This window comes from Oncorhynchus mykiss, chromosome 27, assembly GCF_013265735.2.
Source record: "Oncorhynchus mykiss isolate Arlee chromosome 27, USDA_OmykA_1.1, whole genome shotgun sequence".
Taxonomy (NCBI): Eukaryota; Metazoa; Chordata; class Actinopteri; order Salmoniformes; family Salmonidae; genus Oncorhynchus; species Oncorhynchus mykiss.
This window is the reverse complement of record NC_048591.1, coordinates 32,852,974-32,878,160: the sequence shown is the minus strand read 5'-3', so window position 1 is coordinate 32,878,160 and position 25,187 is coordinate 32,852,974. Positions and strand designations below refer to the sequence as shown.

Here is a 25,187-nt window from a genome sequence, read left to right as displayed (position 1 = left end):
CTCCCTCCCTGTGTGTGTGTTGTTCTCCCTGTGTGTGTGTTGTTCTCCCTCCCTGTGTGTGTGTCGGTCTCCCGGTGTGTGTGTGTGTGTGTGTGTCGTTCTCCCCGTGTGTGTCGGTCTCCCCGTGTGTGTCGGTCTCCCCGTGTGTGTCGGTCTCCCCGTGTGTGTCGGTCTCCCCGTGTGTGTCGGTCTCCCCGTGTGTGTGTGTGTGTCGGTCTCCCCGTGTGTGTGTGTGTGTGTGTCGGTCTCCCCGTGTGTGTGTGTGTGTGTGTGTGTGTCGGTCTCCCCGTGTGTGTGTGTGTGTCGGTCTCCCCGTGTGTGTGTGTGTGTGTCGGTCTCCCCGTGTGTGTGTGTGTGTGTCGGTCTCCCCGTGTGTGTGTGTGTGTGTGTGTCGGTCTCCCCGTGTGTGTGTGTGTGTGTGTCAGTCTCCCCATGTTTGTGTGTGTGTCGGTCTCCCCGTGTGTGTGTCGGTCTCCCCGTGTGTGTGTGTGTGTGTCGGTCTCCCCGTGTGTGTGTGTGTCGGTCTCCCCGTGTGTGTGTGTGTGTGTGTGTCGGTCTCCCCGTGTGTGTGTGTGTCTCGGTCTCCCCGTGTGTGTGTGTGTCGGTCTCCCCGTGTGTGTGTGTGTGTGTGTGTCGGTCTCCCCGTGTGTGTGTGTGTGTGTGTCAGTCTCCCCATGTTTGTGTGTGTGTCGGTCTCCCCGTGTGTGTGTCGGTCTCCCCGTGTGTGTGTGTGTGTGTCGGTCTCCCCGTGTGTGTGTGTGTCGGTCTCCCCGTGTGTGTGTGTGTGTGTGTGTCGGTCTCCCCGTGTGTGTGTGTGTCTCGGTCTCCCCGTGTGTGTGTGTGTCGGTCTCCCCGTGTGTGTGTGTGTGTGTGTGTGTGTGTCGGTCTCCCCTTGTTTGTGTGTGTGTCGGTCTCCCCGTGTTTGTGTGTGTGTCGGTCTCCCCGTGTGTGTGTCGGTCTCCCCGTGTGTGTGTGTGTCGGTCTCCCCGTGTGTGTGTGTTTGTCTCCCCGTGTGTGTGTGTGTCGGTCTCCCCGTGTGTGTGTGTGTGTGTGTGTCGGTCTCCCCGTGTGTGTGTGTGTGTGTGTGTGTGTCGGTCTCTGTGTGTGTGTGTCGGTCTCTGTGTGTGTGTGTCGGTCTCTGTGTGTGTGTGTGTGTCGGTCTCTGTGTGTGTGTGTCGGTCTCTGTGTGTGTGTCGGTCTCTCTGTGTGTGTGTCGGTCTCTCTGTGTGTGTGTCGGTCTCTCTGTGTGTGTGTCGGTCTCTCTGTGTGTGTGTCGGTCTCTCTGTGTGTGTGTCGGTCTGTCTGTGTGTGTGTCGGTCTCTCTGTGTGTGTGTCGGTCTCTCTCTGTGTGTGTCGGTCTCTCTCTGTGTGTGTCGGTCTCTCTGTGTGTGTGTGTGTCTGTCTCTCTGTGTGTGTGTGTGTCTGTCTCTCTGTGTGTGTGTGTGTGTCGGTCCCTGTGTGTGTGTGTGTGTGTGTCGGTCCCTCTGTGTGTGTGTGTGTGTGTGTGTCGGTCCCTCTGTGTGTGTGTGTGTCGGTCTCCCTGTGTGTGTGTGTGTGTGTGTGTGTGTCGGTCCCTCTGTGTGTGTGTGTGTCGGTCTCCCTGTGTGTGTGTGTGTGTGTGTGTGTGTGTGTCGGTCTCCCTGTGTGGTGTGTGTGTGTGTGTGTCGGTCTCCCTGTGTGGTGTGTGTGTGTGTGTCGGTCTCCCTGTGTGTGTGTGTGTGTGTCGGTCTCCCTGTGTGTGTGTGTGTGTGTCGGTCTCCCTGTGTGTGTGTGTGTGTATGTCGGTCTCTCTGTGTGTGTGTGTGTCGGTCTCCCTGTGTGTGTGTGTGTGTGTGTCGGTCTCCCTGTGTGTGTGTGTGTGTGTGTCGGTCTCCCTGTGTGTGTGTGTGTGTGTCGGTCTCCGTGTGTGTGTGTGTCGGTCTCCGTGTGTGTGTGTGTCGGTCTCCGTGTGTGTGTGTGTCGGTCTCCCTGTGTGTGTGTGTGTGTGTGTGTCGGTCTCCCTGTGTGTGTGTGTGTGTGTGTCGGTCTCCCTGTGTGTGTGTGTGTGTATGTCGGTCTCTCTGTGTGTGTGTGTGTATGTCGGTCTCTCTGTGTGTGTGTGTGTCGGTCTCCCTGTGTGTGTGTGTGTGTGTGTGTGTCGGTCTCCCTGTGTGTGTGTGTGTGTATGTCGGTCTCTCTGTGTGTGTGTGTCGGTCTCCCTGTGTGTGTGTGTGTGTGTGTGTCGGTCTCCCTGTGTGTGTGTGTGTGTGTCGGTCTCTCTGTGTGTGTGTGTGTGTGTGTGTGTGTGTGTGTGTGTGTCGGTCTCCCTGTGTGTGTGTGTGTCGGTCTTCCTGTGTGTGTGTGTGTGTGTGTGTGTGTGTCGGTCTCCCTGTGTGTGTGTGTGTGTCGGTCTCCCTGTTTGTGTGCGTGTGTGTGTGTGTCGGTCTCCCTGTTTGTGTGTGTGTGTCGGTCTCCCTGTTTGTGTGTGTGTGTCGGTCTCCCTGTGTGTGTGTGTGTGTGTCGGTCTCCCTGTGTGTGTGTGTGTGTGTCGGTCTCCCTTTGTGTGTGTGTGTGTGTGTGTGTGTGTCGGTCTCCCTGTGTGTGTGTCGGTCTCCCTGTGTGTGTGTGTGTGTGTGTGTCGGTCTCCCTGTGTCTGTGTGTGTGTGTGTGTGTCGGTCTCCCTGTGTGTGTGTGTGTCGGTCTCCCTGTGTGTGTGTGTGTCGGTCTCCCTGTGTGTGTGTGTGTGTGTCGGTCTCCCTGTGTGTGTCGGTCTCCCTGTGTGTGTCGGTCTCCCTGTGTGTGTCGGTCTCCCTGTGTGTGTCGGTCTCCCTGTGTGTGTCGGTCTCCCTGTGTGTGTGTGTCGGTCTCCCTGTGTGTGTGTGTGTCGGTCTCCCTGTGTGTGTGTGTGTGTCGTTCTCCCTGTGTCTGTCGGTCTCCCCGTGTGTGTGTGTGTGTCGGTCTCTCTGTGTGTCTGTGTCGGTCTCTCTGTGTGTGTCGGTCTCTCTGTGTGTGTCGGTCTGTCTGTGTGTGTCGGTCTCTCTGTGTGTGTCGGTCTCTCTGTGTGTGTCGGTCTCTGTGTGTGTGTGTGTGTGTGTGTGTGTCGGTCTCTCTGTGTGTGTGTGTGTGTGTCGGTCTCTCTGTGTGTGTGTGTGTGTGTGTGTCGGTCTCCCTGTCTGTGTGTGTGTGTGTCGGTCTCTCTGTGTGTGTGTGTCGGTCTCCCTGTGTGTGTGTGTGTGTGTGTGTCGGTATCCCTGTTTGTGTGTGTGTCGGTATCCCTGTTTGTGTGTGTGTCGGTCTCCCCGTGTGTGTGTGTGTGTCGGTCTCCCCGTGTGTGTGTGTGTGTCGGTCTCTCTGTGTGTGTCGGTCTCTCTGTGTGTGTCGGTCTCTCTGTGTGTGTGTCGGTCTCTCTGTGTGTGTGTCGGTCTCTCTGTGTGTGTGTGTGTGTCGGTCTCTCTGTGTGTGTGTGTGTGTCTGTCTCTCTGTGTGTGTGTGTCGGTCTCTCTGTGTGTGTGTGTCGGTCTCTCTGTGTGTGTGTGTGTGTCGGTCTCTGTGTGTGTGTGTGTGTGTGTCGGTCTCTCTGTGTGTGTGTGTGTGTGTCGGTCTCTCTGTGTGTGTGTGTGTGTGTCGGTCTCTCTGTGTGTGTGTGTGTGTGTGTGTGTGTGTGTCGGTCCCTCTGTGTGTGTGTGTGTCGGTCCCTCTGTGTGTGTGTGTGTCGGTCCCTCTGTGTGTGTGTGTGTCGGTCCCTCTGTGTGTGTGTGTGTGTGTTTCGGTCTCCCTGTGTGTGTGTGTGTGTGTGTGTGTTTCGGTCTCCCTGTGTGTGTGTGTGTGTGTGTCGGTCTCCCTGTGTGTGTGTGTGTGTGTGTGTCGGTCTCCCTGTGTGTGTGTGTCGGTCTCCCTGTGTGTGTGTGTCGGTCTCCCTGTGTGTGTGTGTGTCGTCTCTCTGTGTGTGTGTCTGTCTCTCTGTGTGTGTGTCGGTCTCTCTGTGTGTGTGTCGGTCTCTGCGTGTGTGTGTGTGTGTGTCGGTCTCTCTGTGTGTGTGTGTGTGTCAGTCTCTCTCTGTGTGTGTGTGTGTGTGTGTGTCGGTCTCCCTGTGTGTGTGTGTCGGTCTCCCTGTGTGTGTGTGTCGGTCTCCCTGTGTGTGTGTGTGTCGGTCTCCCTGTGTGTGTGTGTCGTCTCTCTGTGTGTGTGTCGGTCTCCCCGTGTGTGTGTCGGTCTCTGTGTGTGTGTGTGTCGGTCTCTCTGTGTGTGTGTGTCGGTCTCTCTGTGTGTGTGTGTGTGTGTGTCGGTCTCTCTGTGTGTGTGTGTGTCGGTCTCTGTGTGTGTGTGTGTCGGTCTCTGTGTGTGTGTGTGTCGGTCTCTGTGTGTGTGTGTGTCCGTCTCTGTGTGTGTGTGTCGGTCCCTCTGTGTGTGTGTGTGTGTGTGTGTGTGTGTGTGTGTGTCGGTCCCTCTGTGTGTGTGTGTCGGTCCCTCTGTGTGTGTGTGTCGGTCTCCCTGTGTGTGTGTGTGTCGGTCTCCCTGTGTGTGTGTGTGTCGCTCTCCCTGTGTGTGTGTGTGTCGGTCTCCCTTTGTGTGTGTGTGTCGATCTCCCTGTGTGTGTGTGTGTCGATCTCCCTGTGTGTGTGTGTGTGTCGGTCTCCCTGTGTGTGTGTGTGTCGGTCTTCCTGTGTGTGTGCGTGTGTGTGTCGGTCTCCCTGTGTTTGTGTGTGTGTCGGTCTCCCTGTGTGTGTGTGTGTGTGTGTCGGTCTCCCTGTGTGTGTGTGTGTCGCTCTCCCTGTGTGTGTGTGTCGGTCTCTCTGTGTGTGTGTGTCGGTCTCTCTGTGTGTTTGTGTGTGTGTGTGTCGGTCTCTGTGTGTGTGTGTCGGTCTCTGTGTGTGTGTGTGTGTGTCGGTCTCTGTGTGTGTGTGTCGGTCCCTCTGTGTGTGTGTGTGTGTCGGTCCCTCTGTGTGTGTGTGTGTCGGTCCCTCTGTGTGTGTGAGTGTGTCGGTCTCCCTGTGTGTGTGTGTGTGTGTCGTTCTCCCTGTGTGTGTGTGTGTGTCGTTCTCCCTGTGTGTGTGTGTGTGTCGTTCTCCCTGTGTGTGTGTGTGTGTGTCGGTCTCCCTGTGTGTGTGTGTGTGTGTCGTTCTCCCTGTGTGTGTGTGTGTGTGTGTGTGTGTGTGTCGGTCTCCCTGTGTGTGTGTGTGTCGGTCTCCCTGTGTGTGTGTGTGTCGGTCTCCCTGTGTGTGTGTGTGTGTCGGTCTCCCCGTGTGTGTGTCGGTCTCCCCGTGTGTGTGTGTGTCTCTCTGTGTGTGTGTCGGTCTCTCTGTGTGTGTGTGTGTCGGTCTCTGTGTGTGTGTGTGTCGGTCTCTCTGTGTGTGTGTGTGTGTGTCGGTCTCTCTGTGTGTGTGTGTGTGTGTGTGTCGGTCCCTCTGTGTGTGTGTGTGTGTCGGTCCCTCTGTGTGTGTGTGTGTGTCGGTCCCTCTGTGTGTGTGTGTGTCGGTCCCTCTGTGTGTGTGTGTGTGTTTCGGTCTCCCTGTGTGTGTGTGTGTGTGTTTCGGTCTCCCTGTGTGTGTGTGTGTGTGTGTCGGTCTCCCTGTGTGTGTGTGTGTGTGTGTGTGTCGGTCTCCCTGTGTGTGTGTGTCGGTCTCCCTGTGTGTGTCGGTCTCCCCCCGTGTGTGTGTGTGTCTGTCTCTCTGTGTGTGTGTCTGTCTCTCTGTGTGTGTGTCGGTCTCTCTGTGTGTGTGTCGGTCTCTCTGTGTGTGTGTGTGTGTGTCGGTCTCTCTCTGTGTGTGTGTGTGTGTGTCGGTCTCCCTGTGTGTGTGTGTCGTCTCTCTGTGTGTGTGTCGGTCTCCCCGTGTGTGTGTCGGTCTCTCTGTGTGTGTGTGTCGGTCTCTCTGTGTGTGTGTGTCGGTCTCTCTGTGTGTGTGTGTGTCGGTCTCTCTGTGTGTGTGTGTGTGTGTCGGTCTCTGTGTGTGTGTGTGTCGGTCTCTGTGTGTGTGTGTGTGTCGGTCTCTGTGTGTGTGTGTCGGCCCCTCTGTGTGTGTGTGTGTGTGTGTGTGTGTGTGTGTGTGTCGGTCCCTCTGTGTGTGTGTGTCGGTCTCCCTGTGTGTGTGTGTGTGTCGGTCTCCCTGTGTGTGTGTGTGTCGCTCTCCCTGTGTGTGTGTGTGTGTGTGTGTGTGTCGATCTCCCTGTGTGTGTGTGTGTGTGTCGATCTCCCTGTGTGTGTGTGTGTCGATCTCCGTGTGTGTGTGTGTGTGTCGATCTCCCTGTGTGTGTGTGTCGATCTCCCTGTGTGTGTGTGTCGGTCTCCCTGTGTGTGTGTGTGTCGGTCTTCCTGTGTGTGTGTGTGTGTGTGTCGGTCTCCCTGTGTTTGTGTGTGTGTCGGTCTCCCTGTGTGTGTGTGTGTGTGTGTCGGTCTCCCTGTGTGTGTGTGTGTCGCTCTCCCTGTGTGTGTGTGTGTCGGTCTCCCTGTGTGTGTGTGTGTCGATCTCCCTGTGTGTGTGTGTGTCGATCTCCCTGTGTGTGTGTGTGTCGATCTCCCTGTGTGTGTGTGTGTGTGTGTCTGTCTCCCTGTGTGTGTGTGTGTGTCGGTCTTCCTGTGTGTGTGTTTCGGTCTCTCTGTGTGTGTTTCGGTCTCCCTGTGTGTGTGTGTGTGTGTGTCGGTCTCTCTGTGTGTGTGTCGGTCTCTCTGTGTGTGTGTGTCGGTCTCTGTGTGTGTGTGTGTGTGTCGGTCTGTGTGTGTGTGTGTGTGTGTCGGTCTGTGTGTGTGTGTGTGTGTCGGTCTCTGTGTGTGTCGGTCTCTGTGTGTGTCGGTCTCTGTGTGTGTCGGTCTCTGTGTGTGTGTGTGTGTGTCGGTCTCTGTGTGTGTGTCGGTCCCTCTGTGTGTGTGTGTGTGTGTGTCGGTCCCTCTGTGTGTGTGCGTGTGTGTGTGTCGGTCCCTCTGTGTGTGTGAGTGTGTCGGTCCCTCTGTGTGTGTGAGTGTGTCGGTCTCCCTGTGTGTGTGTGTGTGTGTGTGTGTGTCGTTCTCCCTGTGTGTGTGTGTGTGTCGTTCTCCCTGTGTGTGTGTGTGTGTGTGTCGGTCTCCCTGTGTGTGTGTGTGTGTCGGTCTCCCTGTGTGTGTGTGTGTCGGTCTGTGTGTGTGTGTGTGTGTGTGTCGGTCTGTGTGTGTGTGTGTGTGTCGGTCTCTGTGTGTGTCGGTCTCTGTGTGTGTGTGTGTGTGTCGGTCTCTGTGTGTGTGTCGGTCCCTCTGTGTGTGTGTGTGTGTGTGTCGGTCCCTCTGTGTGTGTGTGTGTGTGTGTGTGTGTGTCGGTCCCTCTGTGTGTGTGAGTGTGTCGGTCCCTCTGTGTGTGTGAGTGTGTCGGTCTCCCTGTGTGTGTGTGTGTGTGTGTCGTTCTCCCTGTGTGTGTGTGTGTGTCGTTCTCCCTGTGTGTGTGTGTGTGTGTGTCGGTCTCCCTGTGTGTGTGTGTGTGTCGGTCTCCCTGTGTGTGTGTGTGTCGGTCTGTGTGTGTGTGTGTGTGTGTCGGTCTGTGTGTGTGTGTGTGTGTGTCGGTCTGTGTGTGTGTGTGTGTGTGTGTGTGTCGGTCTCCCTGTGTGTGTGTGTGTCGGTCTCCCTGTGTGTGTGTGTGTGTGTGTGTGTGTCGGTCTCCCTGTGTGTGTGTGTGTGTCGTTCTCCCTGTGTGTGTGTGTGTGTGTGTGTGTGTGTGTGTGTGTGTGTCGGTCTCCCTGTGTGTGTGTGTGTCGGTCTCCCTGTGTGTGTGTGTGTCGGTCTCTGTGTGTGTGTGTGTGTCGGTCTCCCTGTGTGTGTGTGTGTCGGTCTCCCTGTGTGTGTGTGTGTCGGTCTCCCTGTGTGTGTGTGTGTCGGTCTCCCCGTGTGTGTGTGTGTGTGTCGGTCTCCCCGTGTGTGTGTGTGTGTCGGTCTCTCTGTGTGTGTGTCGGTCTCTCTGTGTGTGTGTGTGTCGGTCTCTCTGTGTGTGTGTGTCGGTCTCTCTGTGTGTGTGTGTGTGTGTGTGTGTCGGTCTCTCTGTGTGTGTGTGTGTGTGTCGGTCTCTCTCTGTGTGTGTGTGTGTGTGTGTGTGTCGGTCCCTCTGTGTGTGTGTGTGTCGGTCCCTCTGTGTGTGTGTGTGTGTGTGTTTCGGTCTCCCTGTGTGTGTGTGTGTGTGTGTTTCGGTCTCCCTGTGTGTGTGTGTGTGTCGGTCTCCCTGTGTGTGTGTGTGTGTGTGTGTGTCGGTCTCCCTGTGTGTGTGTGTCGGTCTCCCTGTGTGTGTGTGTCGGTCTCCCTGTGTGTGTGTGTCGGTCTCCCTGTGTGTGTGTGTCAGTCCCCCTGTGTGTGTCGGTCTCCCCCCCCGTGTGTGTGTGTCTGTCTCTCTGTGTGTGTGTCGGTCTCTCTGTGTGTGTGTCGGTCTCTGCGTGTGTGTGTGTGTGTGTGTCGGTCTCTCTGTGTGTGTGTGTGTGTCGGTCTCTCTCTGTGTGTGTGTGTGTGTGTCGGTCTCCCTGTGTGTGTGTGTCGGTCTCCCTGTGTGTGTGTGTCGTCTCTCTGTGTGTGTGTCGGTCTCCCCGTGTGTGTGTCGGTCTCTCTGTGTGTGTGTGTCGGTCTCTCTGTGTGTGTGTGTGTCGGTCTCTCTGTGTGTGTGTGTGTGTGTCGGTCTCTGTGTGTGTGTGTGTCGGTCTCTGTGTGTGTGTGTGTCGGTCTCTGTGTGTGTGTGTCGGTCCCTCTGTGTGTGTGTGTGTGTGTGTGTGTGTGTGTGTCGGTCCCTCTGTGTGTGTGTGTCGGTCTCCGTGTGTGTGTGTCGGTCTCCCTGTGTGTGTGTGTGTCGCTCTCCCTGTGTGTGTGTGTGTCGGTCTCCCTGTGTGTGTGTGTGTCGATCTCCCTGTGTGTGTGTGTGTCGATCTCCCTGTGTGTGTGTGTGTGTCGATCTCCCTGTGTGTGTGTGTGTGTCGGTCTCCCTGTGTGTGTGTGTGTCGGTCTCCCTGTGTGTGTGTGTGTCGGTCTCCCTGTGTGTGTGTGTGTCGGTCTTCCTGTGTGTGTGTGTGTCGGTCTCCCTGTGTGTGTGTGTGTGTGTGTGTCGGTCTCCCTGTGTGTGTGTGTGTGTGTCGGTCTCCCTGTGTGTGTGTGTGTGTGTGTGTGTGTGTCGGTCTCTCTGTGTGTGTTTCGGTCTCCCTGTGTGTGTGTGTGTGTGTCGGTCTCTCTGTGTGTGTGTCGGTCTCTCTGTGTGTGTGTGTCGGTCTCTCTGTGTGTGTGTGTCGGTCTCTCTGTGTGTGTGTGTCGGTCTCTCTGTGTGTGTGTGTCGGTCTCTCTGTGTGTGTGTGTCGGTCTCTCTGTGTGTGTGTGTCGGTCTCTCTGTGTGTGTGTCGGTCTCTCTGTGTGTGTGTGTCGGTCTCTCTGTGTGTTTGTGTGTGTGTGTGTCGGTCTGTGTGTGTGTGTGTGTGTGTGTCGGTCTGTGTGTGTGTGTGTGTGTGTCGGTCTCTGTGTGTGTGTGTGTCGGTCTCTGTGTGTTTGTGTGTGTGTCGGTCTCTGTGTGTTTGTGTGTGTGTCGGTCTCTGTGTGTGTGTGTCGGTCCCTCTGTGTGTGTGTGTGTCGGTCCCTCTGTGTGTGTGTGTGTTTCGGTCTCCCTGTGTGTGTGTGTGTGTGTGTGTGTGTGTCGGTCTCCCTGTGTGTGTGTGTCGGTCTCCCTGTGTGTGTGTGTCGGTCTCCCTGTGTGTGTGTGTCGGTCTCCCTGTGTGTGTGTGTCGGTCTCCCTGTGTGTGTGTGTCGGTCTCCCCCCCCGTGTGTGTGTGTCGGTCTCCCCCCCCGTGTGTGTGTGTCTGTCTCTCTGTGTGTGTGTCTGTCTCTCTGTGTGTGTGTCTGTCTCTCTGTGTGTGTGTCTGTCTCTCTGTGTGTGTGTCGGTCTCTCTGTGTGTGTGTCGGTCTCTGCGTGTGTGTGTGTGTGTGTGTCGGTCTCTCTGTGTGTGTGTGTGTGTCGGTCTCTCTCTGTGTGTGTGTGTGTGTGTCGGTCTCCCTGTGTGTGTGTGTCGTCTCTCTGTGTGTGTGTCGGTCTCCCCGTGTGTGTGTCGGTCTCCCCGTGTGTGTGTCGGTCTCTCTGTGTGTGTGTGTCGGTCTCTCTGTGTGTGTGTGTCGGTCTCTCTGTGTGTGTGTGTGTGTGTCGGTCTCTCTGTGTGTGTGTGTGTCGGTCTCTGTGTGTGTGTGTGTCGGTCTCTGTGTGTGTGTGTGTCGGTCTCTGTGTGTGTGTGTCGGTCCCTCTGTGTGTGTGTGTGTGTGTGTGTGTGTGTGTGTCGGTCCCTCTGTGTGTGTGTGTGTCGGTCTCCCTGTGTGTGTGTGTGTCGATCTCCCTGTGTGTGTGTGTGTCGATCTCCCTGTGTGTGTGTGTGTGTGTCGGTCTCCCTGTGTGTGTGTGTGTCGGTCTCCCTGTGTGTGTGTGTGTCGGTCTCCCTGTGTGTGTGTGTGTCGGTCTTCCTGTGTGTGTGTGTGTCGGTCTCCCTGTGTGTGTGTGTGTGTGTGTGTGTGTGTGTGTCGGTCTCTCTGTGTGTGTTTCGGTCTCCCTGTGTGTGTGTGTGTGTGTCGGTCTCTCTGTGTGTGTGTCGGTCTCTCTGTGTGTGTGTGTCGGTCTCTCTGTGTGTGTGTGTCGGTCTCTCTGTGTGTGTGTGTCGGTCTCTCTGTGTGTGTGTGTCGGTCTCTCTGTGTGTGTGTGTCGGTCTCTCTGTGTGTGTGTGTCGGTCTCTCTGTGTGTTTGTGTGTGTGTGTGTCGGTCTGTGTGTGTGTGTGTGTGTGTGTGTGTGTCGGTCTGTGTGTGTGTGTGTGTGTCGGTCTCTGTGTGTGTGTGTGTGTGTCGGTCTCTGTGTGTGTGTGTGTGTGTGTCGGTGTGTGTGTGTGTGTGTCGGTCTCTGTGTGTGTGTGTCGGTCCCTCTGTGTGTGTGTGTGTGTGTGTCGGTCCCTCTGTGTGTGTGTGTGTGTGTCGGTCCCTCTGTGTGTGTGAGTGTGTCGGTCTCCCTGTGTGCGTGCGTGTGTGTGTGTGTCGGTCTCCCTGTGTGTGTGTGTGTGTGTCGGTCTCCCTGTGTGTGTGTGTGTGTGTCGGTCTGTGTGTGTGTGTGTGTGTGTGTGTCGGTCTGTGTGTGTGTGTGTGTGTGTGTGTAGGTCTGTGTGTGTGTGTGTCGGTCTGTGTGTGTGTGTGTGTGTGTGTGTCGGTCTGTGTGTGTGTGTGTCGGTCTCCCTGTGTGTGTGTGTGTGTGTGTGTGTGTCGGTCTCCCTGTGTGTGTGTGTGTGTGTGTGTGTCGGTCTCCCTGTGTGTGTGTGTCGTTCTCCCTGTGTGTGTGTGTGTGTGTCGGTCTCCCTGTGTGTGTGTGTGTGTGTGTGTGTGTGTGTGTGTCGGTCTCCCTGTGTGTGTGTGTGTGTCGGTCTCCCTGTGTGTGTGTGTGTGTCGGTCTCCCTGTGTGTGTGTGTGTGTCGGTCTCCCTGTGTGTGTGTGTGTGTTTGTGTGTGTGTGTGTGTGTTGGTCTCCCTGTGTGTGTGTGTCGGTCTCCCCGTGTGTGTGTGTGTGTCGGTCTCCCCGTGTGTGTGTGTGTCGGTCTCCCCGTGTGTGTGTGTGTCGGTCTCCCTGTGTGTGTGTGTGTGTGTGTGTGTCGGTCTCCCTGTGTGTGTGTGTGTGTGTGTGTGTGTGTGTGTCGGTCTCCCTGTGTGTGTGTGTGTGTGTGTGTGTGTCGGTCTCCCTGTGTGTGTGTGTGTCGGTCTCCCTGTGTGTGTGTGTGTCGGTCTCCCTGTGTGTGTGTGTGTCGGTCTCCCTGTGTGTGTGTGTGTCGGTCTCCCTGTGTGTGTGTGTGTGTGTGTCGGTCTCCCTGTGTGTGTGTGTGTGTGTCGGTCTCCCTGTGTGTGTGTGTGTGTGTGTCGGTCTCCCTGTGTGTGTGTGTGTGTGTGTGTGTGTGTGTGTCGGTCTCCCTGTGTGTGTGTGTGTGTCGGTCTCCCTGTGTGTGTGTGTGTGTGTGTGTCGGTCTCCCTGTGTGTGTGTGTGTGTGTCTGTCGGTCTCCCTGTGTGTGTGTGTGTGTGTGTGTGTCGGTCTCCCTGTGTGTGTGTGTGTGTCGGTCTCCCTGTGTGTGTGTGTGTGTGTGTGTCGGTCTCCCTGTGTGTGTGTGTGTGTGTCGGTCTCCCTGTGTGTGTGTGTGTGTGTGTGTGTCGGTCTCCCTGTGTGTGTCGGTCTCCCTGTGTGTGTCGGTCTCCCTGTGTGTGTGTGTGTGTGTGCGTCGGTCTCCCTGTGTGTGTGTGTGTGTGTCGGTCTCCCTGTGTGTGTGTGTGTCGGTCTCCCTGTGTGTGTGTGTGTGTGTCGGTCTCCCTGTGTGTGTGTGTGTGTGTCGGTCTCCCTGTGTGTGTCGGTCTCCCTGTGTGTGTGTGTGTGTGTGCGTCGGTCTCCCTGTGTGTGTGTGTGTGTGTGTGTGTCGGTCTCCCTGTGTGTGTGTGTGTCGGTCTCCCTGTGTGTGTGTGTGTGTCGGTCTCCCTGTGTGTGTCGGTCTCCGTGTGCATGTGTGTGTCGGTCTCCGTGTGCATGTGTGTGTCGGTCTCCGTGTGCGTGTGTGTGTCGTTTTCCCTTTGTGTGTGTGTCTCTGTCTGCTTGTGTCTCTGTCTGTCTCTGGGTCTGTCTGTCTCTGGGTGTGGGTCTCTGTCTCCCTGTGTGTGCGTGTCGGTCTGTCTGTGCGTGTCTGCGTCTGCTGGATTCTCTGTCTCTGTGTGTCTGTCTGTCTCTCTCTCTCTGTCTGGGTCTGTTTCTGTTGGTCTGTCTGTCTGTGTCTATATTTGTGTGTCTCTGTCTGCTTGTGTCTGTCTGTCTTTCTGTCTGTGCGTGTCTGTCTCTCTGTCTGTCTGTCTCTCTGTCTGTCTGTCTGTTTGTTTGTCTGTCTGTGTCTCTGTCTGTGTGTCTGAGTCTCTGAAACACACACACAGACACTGACAGAGACAGACCCAGACAGACAGAGACAGACAGGGAGACACAGACAGACAGACAACAGAGACAGACAGACAGTCTGTGTGTGTCGGTCTCTGTCTCTCTGGGTCTGTCTGTTTTGTCTCTGGGTCTCTGGGTCTGTCTGTTTTGTCTCTGGGTCTGTCTGTCTCTTGGTCTGTCTCTGTATGTCTCTGTCTTTCTTTGTCTCCCTGTGTGTTAGTGTCGGTCTGTCTGTCTGTGTGTGTTTCTGTCTCTGTCTGTGTCTCTGTCTCTCAGTCTGTGTGCGTGTTGGTCTCTGTCTCTGTCTGGGTCTGTTGTCTGTCTGTGTCTCTGTGTCTCTCTCTGTCTGTCTGGGTCTGTCTCTCTGTGTGTCTGTCAGTGTCTGTGTGTGTGTTTCTGTCTGGGTTTGTCTGAGTCTGTCTGTTTGAGTCTGTCTGTCTGTGTCTGGGTCTCTGTCTATCTGTGTGTGTCTCTGTCTGTGTGTGTCTCTGTCTGTCTGTGTGTGTGTCTGTCTGTGTGTGTGTCTGTCTGTGTGTGTCTCTGTCTGTGTGTGTCTCTGTCTTTCTCTGTTTGTGTGTGTGTGTCTCTGTGTGTGTGCATGTGTGTGTGTCTCTCTGTCTGTGTTTCTCTGTCTGTGTGTGTCTCTGTTTGTGTGTCTGTCTCTGTCTGTCTGTGTGTCTCTGTGTGTCTCTGTCTGTTTGGGTCTGTCTCTGTCTGGGTTTGTCTGTCTCTGTCCGGGTCTGTCTGTGTCTATGTTTCTGTGTGTGTGTGTGTGTCTCTCTGTCAGTCTGTTTGGGTCTATCTCTCTGTCTCTGTTTCCGTCTGGGTTTGTCTGTCCGGGTCTGTCTGTGTGTGTGTGTCTCTGTTTGTGTATCTCTGTCTGTCTGTGTCTGTATGTTTCTCTCTGTGTGTGTGTGTGTCTTTTTGGGTCTGTCTGGGTTTGTCTGTCTCTCTCTGGGTCTGTCTGTGTGTGTCTCTTTCTGTGTGTCTCTTTCTGTTTGTCTGTCTGTCTGTCTCTGTCTTTATCCCTCACTCTCCCCTCTATCTCTCCTACTCTTCTCCAGCCCTCTCTCTCTCTCTCTCTCTCGCAGTCCACATCTGTCTCTGTATGTGTCTGCTCCTCTCTCATTAGTGGGCTGTACCCCAGGCTGAGAGGTCAGTGTTATTAGCTTGTTAACTGAACCACCTGTTGTCTGCTGAATGCAGACCAGCTGTCTGCCCAATGCCGCCATCTCACACACCCTGCTTGATGTGGCGGTAAGAAGGCAGGGGCTCCTGGCACTGTGGCTTTGGTCAGGTCTCTTAGATCAGTGGAGTTTTGGCATGTTACTTCTCTGGCTCTGAAGCAACTCAGTCACTGTTGGAGTCTTGGCTGGTTGGCCCTGTTACGGAGTTTGTGGTTTGAGGGCAATGTGTCTGATATGTTTTGTTGTGAGTGAGGCAAGGTTCTTGGACATATAGCCAAACAGGAGAGGCCCTTGCCAACTTTTTATTGTGATTTAGATGTATCCACTTACTCTGACACCTAAAGTTACATTCATGTTGGCTGTGTGCTTTCATACATTAGTCTAATAGTGTATTTTGTATGCATAATCAGTGCATCAGAAATCAGGTCGTTGAAGTGTTCACCATCCCTCTGTGTCTGTTAGCCTTGTTGGTGCTGCAATTGTTCTCAATTCAGACGAAGTCATGAATCACCAAGTCAAACAGCAGTCCGACAACTTATCAGTCGCATCCGGAGGAGAGGTAACAAGCCCCTGTCAAGAAGTGATCAGTCACTACCAAGCAGGGAAGAGGAAAATAAAAATACATATGTGACTCACAGCCAGCTTTAAACCTGTTCAAATGAAACTGTTAACCAATTTAGAAAGCGTCTATATTTTCTTGACGTGAGGTGGGAAAGAGCGAGAGGGTGAGATGGAATAAAAGAAAGAGAGAAAGGGAGGTAGTTGCGAGTGTCTGGGGATCTAATTATGCCACGGTCTCTTTATGTGAAGGTTTGGTGATGAATGCCAATCATTAATCCCTCTGCCCAGATCAAGATGCGTTCCCGGGGCAGAGAGCGGAGAGCAGTTCCTCAGTCTGTGTGTGGTACTTAGTAGTGATTATGTTTCCTGCCACCCTGCCATGCAGCATCCCCACGGGGCACGAGCCAAACTGCAGCACCTAAAACATCCAACACCCACCCTCCCACTCACCCAGCATACCAACTCTCCTCATCCCCAGCAAAAGTCTGATTCCTCCCAAAGCTGAGTTGCTTGGTAAACGTCTGGGGTTAACGTAGGTCACCATGTGTAATGTAATCAGAGACCTCCTAGCTGCTCAGTTATCCTTCTCTCTGCCAATGATTTGTTATTCAACAGAAGGATGATGCTTTTCATCATTTCGTGGCTTTTTCAGACCTCAATACTTAGTTTTTCAGGGCACTCTTTCCAGGCTCTTATTCAGATCTCAATACTCAATACTCTTTCCAGGCTCTTATTCAGATCTCAATACTCAATATTCTTTCCAGGCTCTTATTCAGATCTCAATACTCAATACTCTTTCCAGGTTCTTATTCAGATCTCAATATTCAATACTCTTTCCAGGCTCTTATTCAGATCTCAATACTCAATACTCTTTCCAGGCTCTTATTCAGATCTCAATACTCAATACTCTTTCCAGGCTCTTATTCAGATCTCAATACTCAATACTCTTTCCAGGCTCTTATTCAGATCTCAATACTCAATACTCTTTCCAGGCTCTTATTCAGATCTCAATACTCAACACTCTTACCAGGCTCTTATTCAGATCTCAATATTCAATACTCTTTCCAGGCTCTTATTCAGATCTCAATACTCTTTCCAGGCTCTTATTCAGATCTCAATACTCAATACTCTTTCCAGGCTCTTATTCAGATCTCAATACTCAACACTCTTTCCAGGCTCTTATTCAGATCTCAATACTCTTTCCAGGCTCTTATTCAGATCTCAATACTCTTTCCAGGCTCTTATTCAGATCTCAATACTCAATACTCTTTCCAGGCTCTTATTCAGATCTCAATACTCAATACTCTTTCCAGGCTCTTATTCAGATCTCAATACTCTTTCCAGGCTCTTATTCAGATCTCAATACTCAATACTCTTTCCAGGCTCTTATTCAGATCTCAATACTCTTTCCAGGCTCTTATTCAGATCTCAATACTCAATACTCTTTCCAGGCTCTTATTCAGATCTCAATACTCAATACTCTTTCCAGGCTCTTATTCAGATCTCAATACTCAATACTCTTTCCAGGCTCTTATTCAGATCTCAATACTCAATACTCTTTCCAGGCTCTTATTCAGATCTCAATACTCAATACTCTTTCCAGGCTCTTATTCAGATCTCAATACTCTTTCCAGGCTCTTATTCAGATCTCAATACTCAATACTCTTTCCAGGCTCTTATTCAGATCTCAATACTCTTTCCAGGCTCTTATTCAGATCTCAATACTCAATACTCTTTCCAGGCTCTTATTCAGATCTCAATACTCAATACTCTTTCCAGGCTCTTATTCAGATCTCAATACTCAATACTCTTTCCAGGCTCTTATTCAGATCTCAATACTCAATACTCTTTCCAGGCTCTTATTCAGATCTCAATACTCAATACTCTTTCCAGGCTCTTATTCAGATCTCAATACTCTTTCCAGGCTCTTATTCAGATCTCAATACTCAATACTCTTTCCAGGCTCTTATTCAGATCTCAATACTCAATACTCTTTCCAGGCTCTTATTCAGATCTCAATACTCAATACTCTTTCCAGGCTCTTATTCAGATCTCAACACTCTTACCAGGCTCTTATTCAGATCTCAATATTCAATACTCTTTCCAGGCTCTTATTCAGATCTCAATACTCTTTCCAGGCTCTTATTCAGATCTCAATACTCAATACTCTTTCCAGGCTCTTATTCAGATCTCAATACTCAACACTCTTTCCAGGCTCTTATTCAGATCTCAATACTCTTTCCAGGCTCTTATTCAGATCTCAATACTCTTTCCAGGCTCTTATTCAGATCTCAATACTCAATACTCTTTCCAGGCTCTTATTCAGATCTCAATACTCAATACTCTTTCCAGGCTCTTATTCAGATCTCAATACTCAATACTCTTTCCAGGCTCTTATTCAGATCTCAATACTCTTTCCAGGCTCTTATTCAGATCTCAATACTCAATACTCTTTCCAGGCTCTTATTCAGATCTCAATACTCTTTCCAGGCTCTTATTCAGATCTCAATACTCAATACTCTTTCCAGGCTCTTATTCAGATCTCAATACTCAATACTCTTTCCAGGCTCTTATTCAGATCTCAATACTCAATACTCTTTCCAGGCTCTTATTCAGATCTCAATACTCAATACTCTTTCCAGGCTCTTATTCAGATCTCAATACTCTTTCCAGGCTCTTATTCAGATCTCAATACTCAATACTCTTTCCAGGCTCTTATTCAGATCTCAATACTCTTTCCAGGCTCTTATTCAGGATAATGTTTTTTTTGTGTTGTATTACATTATACAGCATTCCTGTTTTCTTGACTATGTGCTTTCCCTCTGTGTATGTGGCAGGTTCTTCCTCTAGAGAACCAGATGAAGGAACCGAAGCGGTTCCCCACGGCTCTGAACATCGGGATGGGTATCACCATCGTCCTCTACGTTGTCTTGGCAACGCTGGGCTACCTCCACTTTGGTGACGACATCAAAGGAAGCATAACCCTTAACCTTCCTCACAATGCTTGGTAAGCCCCGTCACATAAACAGGAACATGGTTGAACATGGTAGTACACGGTGTCTGTTAGTGGACATGGTGTAGGTGGCTGGGTGGCTGGCCTTTTTTAAAGGAACAAATGGACCTGCTCTGTCTCCCAGTACAAGGTTTCTCTGATGCTGTAGAGTACAGAGAGGTTAGGGCGGCCGTCTCAGTACTATGGTGACTGTTTTGTGGGTGTGTACTGTGTGTTTGTGGTCAATGTTCGACTGTGTTGTGTGTGTGTGTGTGTGTGTGTGTGTGTGTGTGTGTGTGTGTGGTTACATCATGTTTAATTATGATTTGCGTGTGTGTCAGTATTATACGCTGTCTCCTCTAGACTTAAACAGTATCCACATTGTCCTACCTTCATACCAACCAACATTTGGTAATGCTAAACTCAACGGGTGCTTTTTTCAAACCCCATTGAGCCTCTGTAATCCGAGGTAACAATTACATGTAAAATTCCAGAGCGAATGCTAGCTAAATGCTAACAAGCGCAATGCGATAATATTATGCAGTCTCTGACAAACTATTTGCAGAACAGACATCCCAGCTCATAAACTTATACAAGTATCTTAAAAATGCTACTCACAGTTTTCTGTGTGCATAAAACCTATATTTTACCAAGAAAAGCTTGTTCCCAGAAGAAACTAAATTAACTAATTAAGCATCCAAATGTACAATTGAAGTACATTTAGCACATTTTAGACAGTTAACTTGATAGGTAGCCTAGCGGTTAAGAGCATTGGGCCAGTAATTGAAAGGTTGCTGGTTTGAATCCTCAAGCCGACTAGGTGAACAATTTGTCGATGTGCCCTTGAGCAAGGCACTTAACCCTAATTGCTCCTGTAAGTCGCTCTGGAAAAGAGTGTCCGCTAAATGACTAAAATGTAAAATAAGATATCTTGTTGACAAACATTTTAAAGTTGTGAATTCCATACTGTAACTAGGTCAACCGGCGCATGCTGCACCACAGTGAGTGACTCACAAGGTGCTGGTCTCTCATTGTGTGCTTGTAAACACATACCACATGACTGGGGACTACTGGTAAGGTTCATAATGTAAAATATTGTGATGGGTGAAATGATGAACTCAATCTGCTTCATCTCCTTATGTATTGTACAAGTTGACTGCAGGTATTTACTTAAAAAGGAGCTACAAACATTCACATTTATTAAAAAACTTCAAAGGAATCGTTTCAACGGTATTGACTGTATTGATAAACCATCTCCTGGCTATTTTCAAGTTCCCCGGTATACCGTCCAAGCCTAGTATCGATGTAGTGTGTGTGTGTGTCTCTGTGATATGTCCCTTTGTCTTCTTTGTTTGAGTTTATGTGAAATGTTGGGTGTCAGTTACCATGTTGTATTACTGTAGAGGGCAGCTCAGTGTAACATGACTAGACGAGGTATGCCATGGTGAGTTCCCATGTTGTATTACTGTAGAGGTCAGCTCAGTGTAACATGACTAGATGAGGTATGCCATGGTGAGTTCCCATGTTGTATTACTGTAGAGGTCAGCTCAGTGTAACATGACTAGATGAGGTATGCCATGGTGAGTTACCATGTTGTATTACTGTAGAGGTCAGCTCAGTGTAACATGACTAGACGAGGTATGCCATGGTGAGTTCCCATGTTGTATTACTGTAGAGGTCAGCTCAGTGTAAAATGACTAGACGAGGTATGCCATGGTGAGTTCCCATGTTGTATTACTGTAGAGGTCAGCTCAGTGTAACATGACTAGATGAGGTATGCCATGGTGAGTTCCCATGTTGTATTACTGTAGAGGTCAGCTCAGTGTAACATGACTAGATGAGGTATGCCATGGTGAGTTCCCATGTTGTATTACTGTAGAGGTCAGCTCAGTGTAACATGACTAGATGAGGTATGCCATGGTGAGTTCCCATGTTGTATTACTGTAGAGGTCAGCTCAGTGTAACATGACTAGATGAGGTATGCCATGGTGAGTTACCATGTTGTATTACTGTAGAGGTCAGCTCAGTGTAACATGACTAGACGAGGTATGCCATGGTGAGTTCCCATGTTGTATTACTGTAGAGGTCAGCTCAGTGTAACATGACTAGATGAGGTATGCCATGGTGAGTTACCATGTTGTATTACTGTAGAGGTCAGCTCAGTGTAACATGACTAGACGAGGTATGCCATGGTGAGTTCCCATGTTGTATTACTGTAGAGGTCAGCTCAGTGTAACATGACTAGATGAGGTATGCCATGGTGAGTTACCATGTTGTATTACTGTAGAGGTCAGCTCAGTGTAACATGACTAGACGAGGTATGCCATGGTGAGTTCCCATGTTGTATTACTGTAGAGGTCAGCTCAGTGTAACATGACTAGATGAGGTATGCCATGGTGAGTTCCCATGTTGTATTACTGTAGAGGTCAGCTCAGTGTAACATGACTAGATGAGGTATGCCATGGTGAGTTACCATGTTGTATTACTGTAGAGGTCAGCTCAGTGTAACATGACTAGACGAGGTATGCCATGGTGAGTTACCATGTTGTATTACTGTAGAGGGCAGCTCAGTGTAACATGACTAGATGAGGTATGCCATGGTGAGTTACCATGTTGTATTACTGTAGAGGGCAGCTCAGTGTAACATGACTAGACGAGGTCTGCCATGGTGAGTTACCATGTTGTATTACTGTAGAGGTCAGCTCAGTGTAACATGACTAGATGAGGTATGCCATGGTGAGTTCCCATGTTGTATTACTGTAGAGGTCAGCTCAGTGTAACATGACTAGACGAGGTATGCCATGGTCAGTTACCATGTTGTATTACTGTAGAGGGCAGCTCAGTGTAACATGACTAGACGAGGTATGCCATGGTCAGTTACCATGTTGTATTACTGTAGAGGTCAGCTCAGTGTAACATGACTAGACGAGGTATGCCATGGTGAGTTCCCATGTTGTATTACTGTAGAGGTCAGCTCAGTGTAACATGACTAGATGAGGTATGCCATGGTGAGTTACCATGTTGTATTACTGTAGAGGTCAGCTCAGTGTAACATGACTAGATGAGGTATGCCATGGTGAGTTACCATGTTGTATTACTGTAGAGGTCAGCTCAGTGTAACATGACTAGATGAGGTATGCCATGGTGAGTTCCCATGTTGTATTACTGTAGAGGTCAGCTCAGTGTAACATGACTAGATGAGGTATGCCATGGTGAGTTACCATGTTGTATTACTGTAGAGGTCAGCTCAGTGTAACATGACTAGATGAGGTATGCCATGGTGAGTTACCATGTTGTATTACTGTAGAGGTCTGCGGGGGACTGATTTATTCATCCCGCTCACACCCGCACCTGCAGCCGCACCCCGCCCACTTCTGGTGGCTTTCTGTCTAACACCCACCCAGTACCGAAATAACTGGTCCCGAACCCAACCATAGTCCCGCAATGTTATTTTAGGTAAATGTGACACATCACACTTGCCAGCCATGGTCCCAGCAATTTTGCGCCCTATAGGCAATATCAAGATGCACAAAAATAAACTAAGAAATAGGTTAAATTACCAGAGATTCTCATGTGGCCCATTATATTAGGCGATCGGTATTACTGGGCTATATCAGCCAATAGGATAGACCTTAGTTTTAAGAGAATTGAGTTGAGGAGTAGGAGTTGGAGAGACTTTTCAGCTACATTTATAGCCTACTACCTTTTTAGGAGTGGGACAATTTTCAGACTGAGACAAATATTGGTGATCAATATTTATTTCTAGGCAATGTAGTAAACTATAGCCTAATCATATTTAGGAAGTACATTTCCTTGGAAAGATTGCTACCTTGTGTTTCTCTGCCCATGCATAGGCTATAGCAGTGGTTCCCAAACTAGGGGTCGCCTCATATGAAAATGGGGTCGAGGGAGAATTTACAATCATGAAAAAAATAGACAATATTATAATATCTACTTTTTTTGTATATCTCAAAATCATTGAAATGTGGTTAACCTTAAAATCAAAATTACAATTATTAAAATCTAAAAGATAAAATTCTACCAGCCCTTAGATCATGGGAAAGTGGCGCACTTAAATAATTCCCACGGTGAATGGCTGGGCCCGCTACGCTAATGAACTTCACACTATTGCAAAGACTTTACTTTGATATTCACGGCCGCAATTGATATTGTGAAAACAATGCGTGGGGAGGCAGAGGCACAGAAACTCACATCAATACCTTTGTCAAATAACACTGTTTATCAAATAGTATTTATTTCTAGCAATCAAGAGGAAACTCTGATTGAACGACAAAAAAAATCCCCTGTTTATGCTCTCCAACTGGATGCAACTTCAACTGTCAGGGCTGAGATGCCCATGCATTGACTTTTGTTATATATACATGTCGGGGGGGGGGGGGTGTGTGTGTGTTATTCACGTGCACATATTGTTCTGTCTCACGATTCCTGAGCATGAAACGGCACAAGGCATGTTCAGTGGCTAGGATGACGAGAAATGGATTCCATGGGATTGAATGGTGGGCTTTTTGCACAGATGTGGCTTCATCTATGGAGGGCAGGCCTCTGCACTCTTAAGTGTCCCACATGAGTGATGACTGCCTACCTCCAATGCTTGGAAGAGCACTTTGGGAACTACTTCCCAATCTGTTTGACTGTGATGCTGATTTAGTTGACATGCCGGTAATTGAAATTTAACTGCGAATTGAAGTGTCATGTGACCGAATGCATTCACGGGTCACAACGGAGGAGTTTTGGTTTCTGGCTCAAAGGGAATAAATACCCTGCTGTCTCCCTCTGAGCATAAATGCCATGTTTAAAACAGCCGGGAACTTGGAAGTCGGAAATCTCCAACTTGAGAGCATTCAAGAAAACTGGGAAGTTGTGGGAAAAAATTAGCTTCGACTGGGAAAAATCAATTTAAACAGTCATCCAACTCGGAAATCCAACTTGGGAACTCTGGTCTTTTTCTAGAGCTCCGACTTTCTGACCTGAAGATATCTGACGTCATGATTTCACCTCTTATTTTTTTCCCAGTTGTCTTGAAAGCAGCATACAAATCATGGTACCGTTCACCAGTTCATATCATCTGTGTGAAGCAATGAATTAGTGCTCTCGTCTGCATTAAAGCCAAATATTGGGTATAAGCATTACACATGGTTGGGGTCGCGAGACTTTTCAGATATCAAACTGTGGTCATGGGACAACATAGTTTGGGAACCCCTGGGCTATATCCTACTCCATTTAATTGAGACCACACACGCACCAGATCTTGCACGTATGGCTACTGAACTTAAAATCAGATTTTATTGGTCACATACACATACAGTGCCTTGCGAAAGTATTCGGCCCCCTTGAACTTTGCGACCTTTTGCCACATTTCAGGCTTCAAACATAAAGATATAAAACTGTATTTTTTTGTGAAGAATCAACAACAAGTGGGACACAATCATGAAGTGGAACGACATTTATTGGATATTTCAAACTTTTTTAACAAATCAAAAACTGAAAAATTGGGCGTGCAAAATTATTCAGCCCCTTTACTTTCAGTGCAGCAAACTCTCTCCAGAAGTTCAGTGAGGATCTCTGAATGATCCAATGTTGACCTAAATGACTAATGATGATAAATACAATCCACCTGTGTGTAATCAAGTCTCCGTATAAATGCACCTGCACTGTGATAGTCTCAGAGGTCCGTTAAAAGCGCAGAGAGCATCATGAAGAACAAGGAACACACCAGGCAGGTCCGAGATACTGTTGTGAAGAAGTTTAAAGCCGGATTTGGATACAAAAAGATTTCTCAAGCTTTAAACATCCCAAGGAGCACTGTGCAAGCGATAATATTAAAATGGAAGGAGTATCAGACCACTGCAAATCTACCAAGACCTGGCCGTCCCTCTAAACTTTCAGCTCATACAAGGAGAAGACTGATCAGAGCTGCAGCCAAGAGGCCCATGATCACTCTGGATGAACTGCAGAGATCTACAGCTGAGGTGGGAGACTCTGTCCATAGGACAACAATCAGTCGTATATTGCACAAATCTGGCCTTTATGGAAGAGTGGCAAGAAGAAAGCCATTTCTTAAAGATATCCATAAAAAGTGTTGTTTAAAGTTTGCCACCTGGGAGACACACCAAACATGTGGAAGAAGGTGCTCTGGTCAGATGAAACCAAAATTGAACTTTTTGGCAACAATGCAAAACGTTATGTTTGGCGTAAAAGCAACACAGCTGAACACACCATCCCCACTGTCAAACATGGTGGTGGCAGCATCATGGTTTGGGCCTGCTTTTCTTCAGCAGGGACAGGGAAGATGGTTAAAATTGATGGGAAGATGGATGGAGCCAAATACAGGACCATTCTGGAAGAAAACCTGATGGAGTCTGCAAAAGACCTGAGACTGGGACGGAGATTTGTCTTCCAACAAGACAATGATCCAAAACATAAAGCAAAATCTACAATGGAATGGTTCAAAAATAAACATATCCAGGTGTTAGAATGGCCAAGTCAAAGTCCAGACCTGAATCCAATCGAGAATCCGTGGAAAGAACTGAAAACTGCTGTTCACAAATGCTCTCCATCCAACCTCACTGAGCTCGAGCTGTTTTGCAAGGAGGAATGGGAAAAAATGTCAGTCTCTCGATGTGCAAAACTGATAGAGACATACCCCAAGCGACTTACAGCTGTAATCGCAGCAAAAGGTGGCGCTACAAAGTATTAACTTAAAGGGGCTGAATAATTTTGCACGCCCAATTTTTCAGTTTTTGATTTGTTAAAAAAGTTTGAAATATCCAATAAATGTCGTTCCACTTCATGATTGTGTCCCACTTGTTGTTGATTCTTCACAAAAAAATACAGTTTTATATCTTTATGTTTGAAGCCTGAAATGTGGCAAAAGGTTGCACAGTTCAAGGGGGCCGAATATTTTCGCAAGGCACTGTATTTAGCAGATGTTATTGTGAGTGTAGCGGAATGCTTGTGTTCTCAGTTCCGACAGTGCAGTAATATCCAACAATTCTCAACAATACACACATCTAGAAGTTAAATAATGGGATCAAGAAATATATCAATATTAGCGTGAGCAGTGTCTGAGTCTGAGTATAAATACATTTACAGTTGTTCCTCCTTTTAAAAGCTGCGAGCTTACGCCGCGGGACTTAGAGGTCATTTGGGGTTAGGTACGGCACCCTGCGTCACCACTTCATTGCTCCAGACCAACGCAAGGGGGAGTTAGAGCACTGATTTATGCTTTTGGGTCCTACTGTGTCTCTGACAATGAATGGACTTCATAAACCTAAATATAAATAATTGATAATTGTGCACAACTTCAGTATTACTTACTAAAACTGTTGTTACACTAAGGTTTTTTTTATTTTATTTAGTTAAGATATTTTGCTCTTGCTGTAGTACTGTAGGCCACTTCCGACCAGTCACGTTGTACAGTGGGGCAACAGTCTAAGTGACTGCTACAGATGCTGGTTCAATACCCATGCCGGCCTTGACTGGGAGACCCATAAGATGACTAGGTTTTTCTCCCTTTAAAAACAGAAATAAGTAATTGTAAATTTCAA

The 25,187-nt window shown here is 49.4% G+C and overlaps 1 protein-coding gene across 6 annotated transcripts in view; it reads left to right on the top strand.

Moving 5' to 3' along the window:
- The window catches only part of slc36a4 (solute carrier family 36 member 4), a 242,838-nt gene that overhangs the window by 42,640 nt on the left and 175,011 nt on the right, over positions 1–25,187 (top strand). For all 6 annotated transcript variants that reach the window (XM_036965570.1, XM_036965569.1, XM_036965571.1 and 3 more), the window contains exon 10: positions 17,465–17,634. In XM_036965570.1, the coding sequence (XP_036821465.1) occupies positions 17,465–17,634 (170 nt within the window). The remainder of the gene's footprint in view (positions 1–17,464; positions 17,635–25,187) is intronic.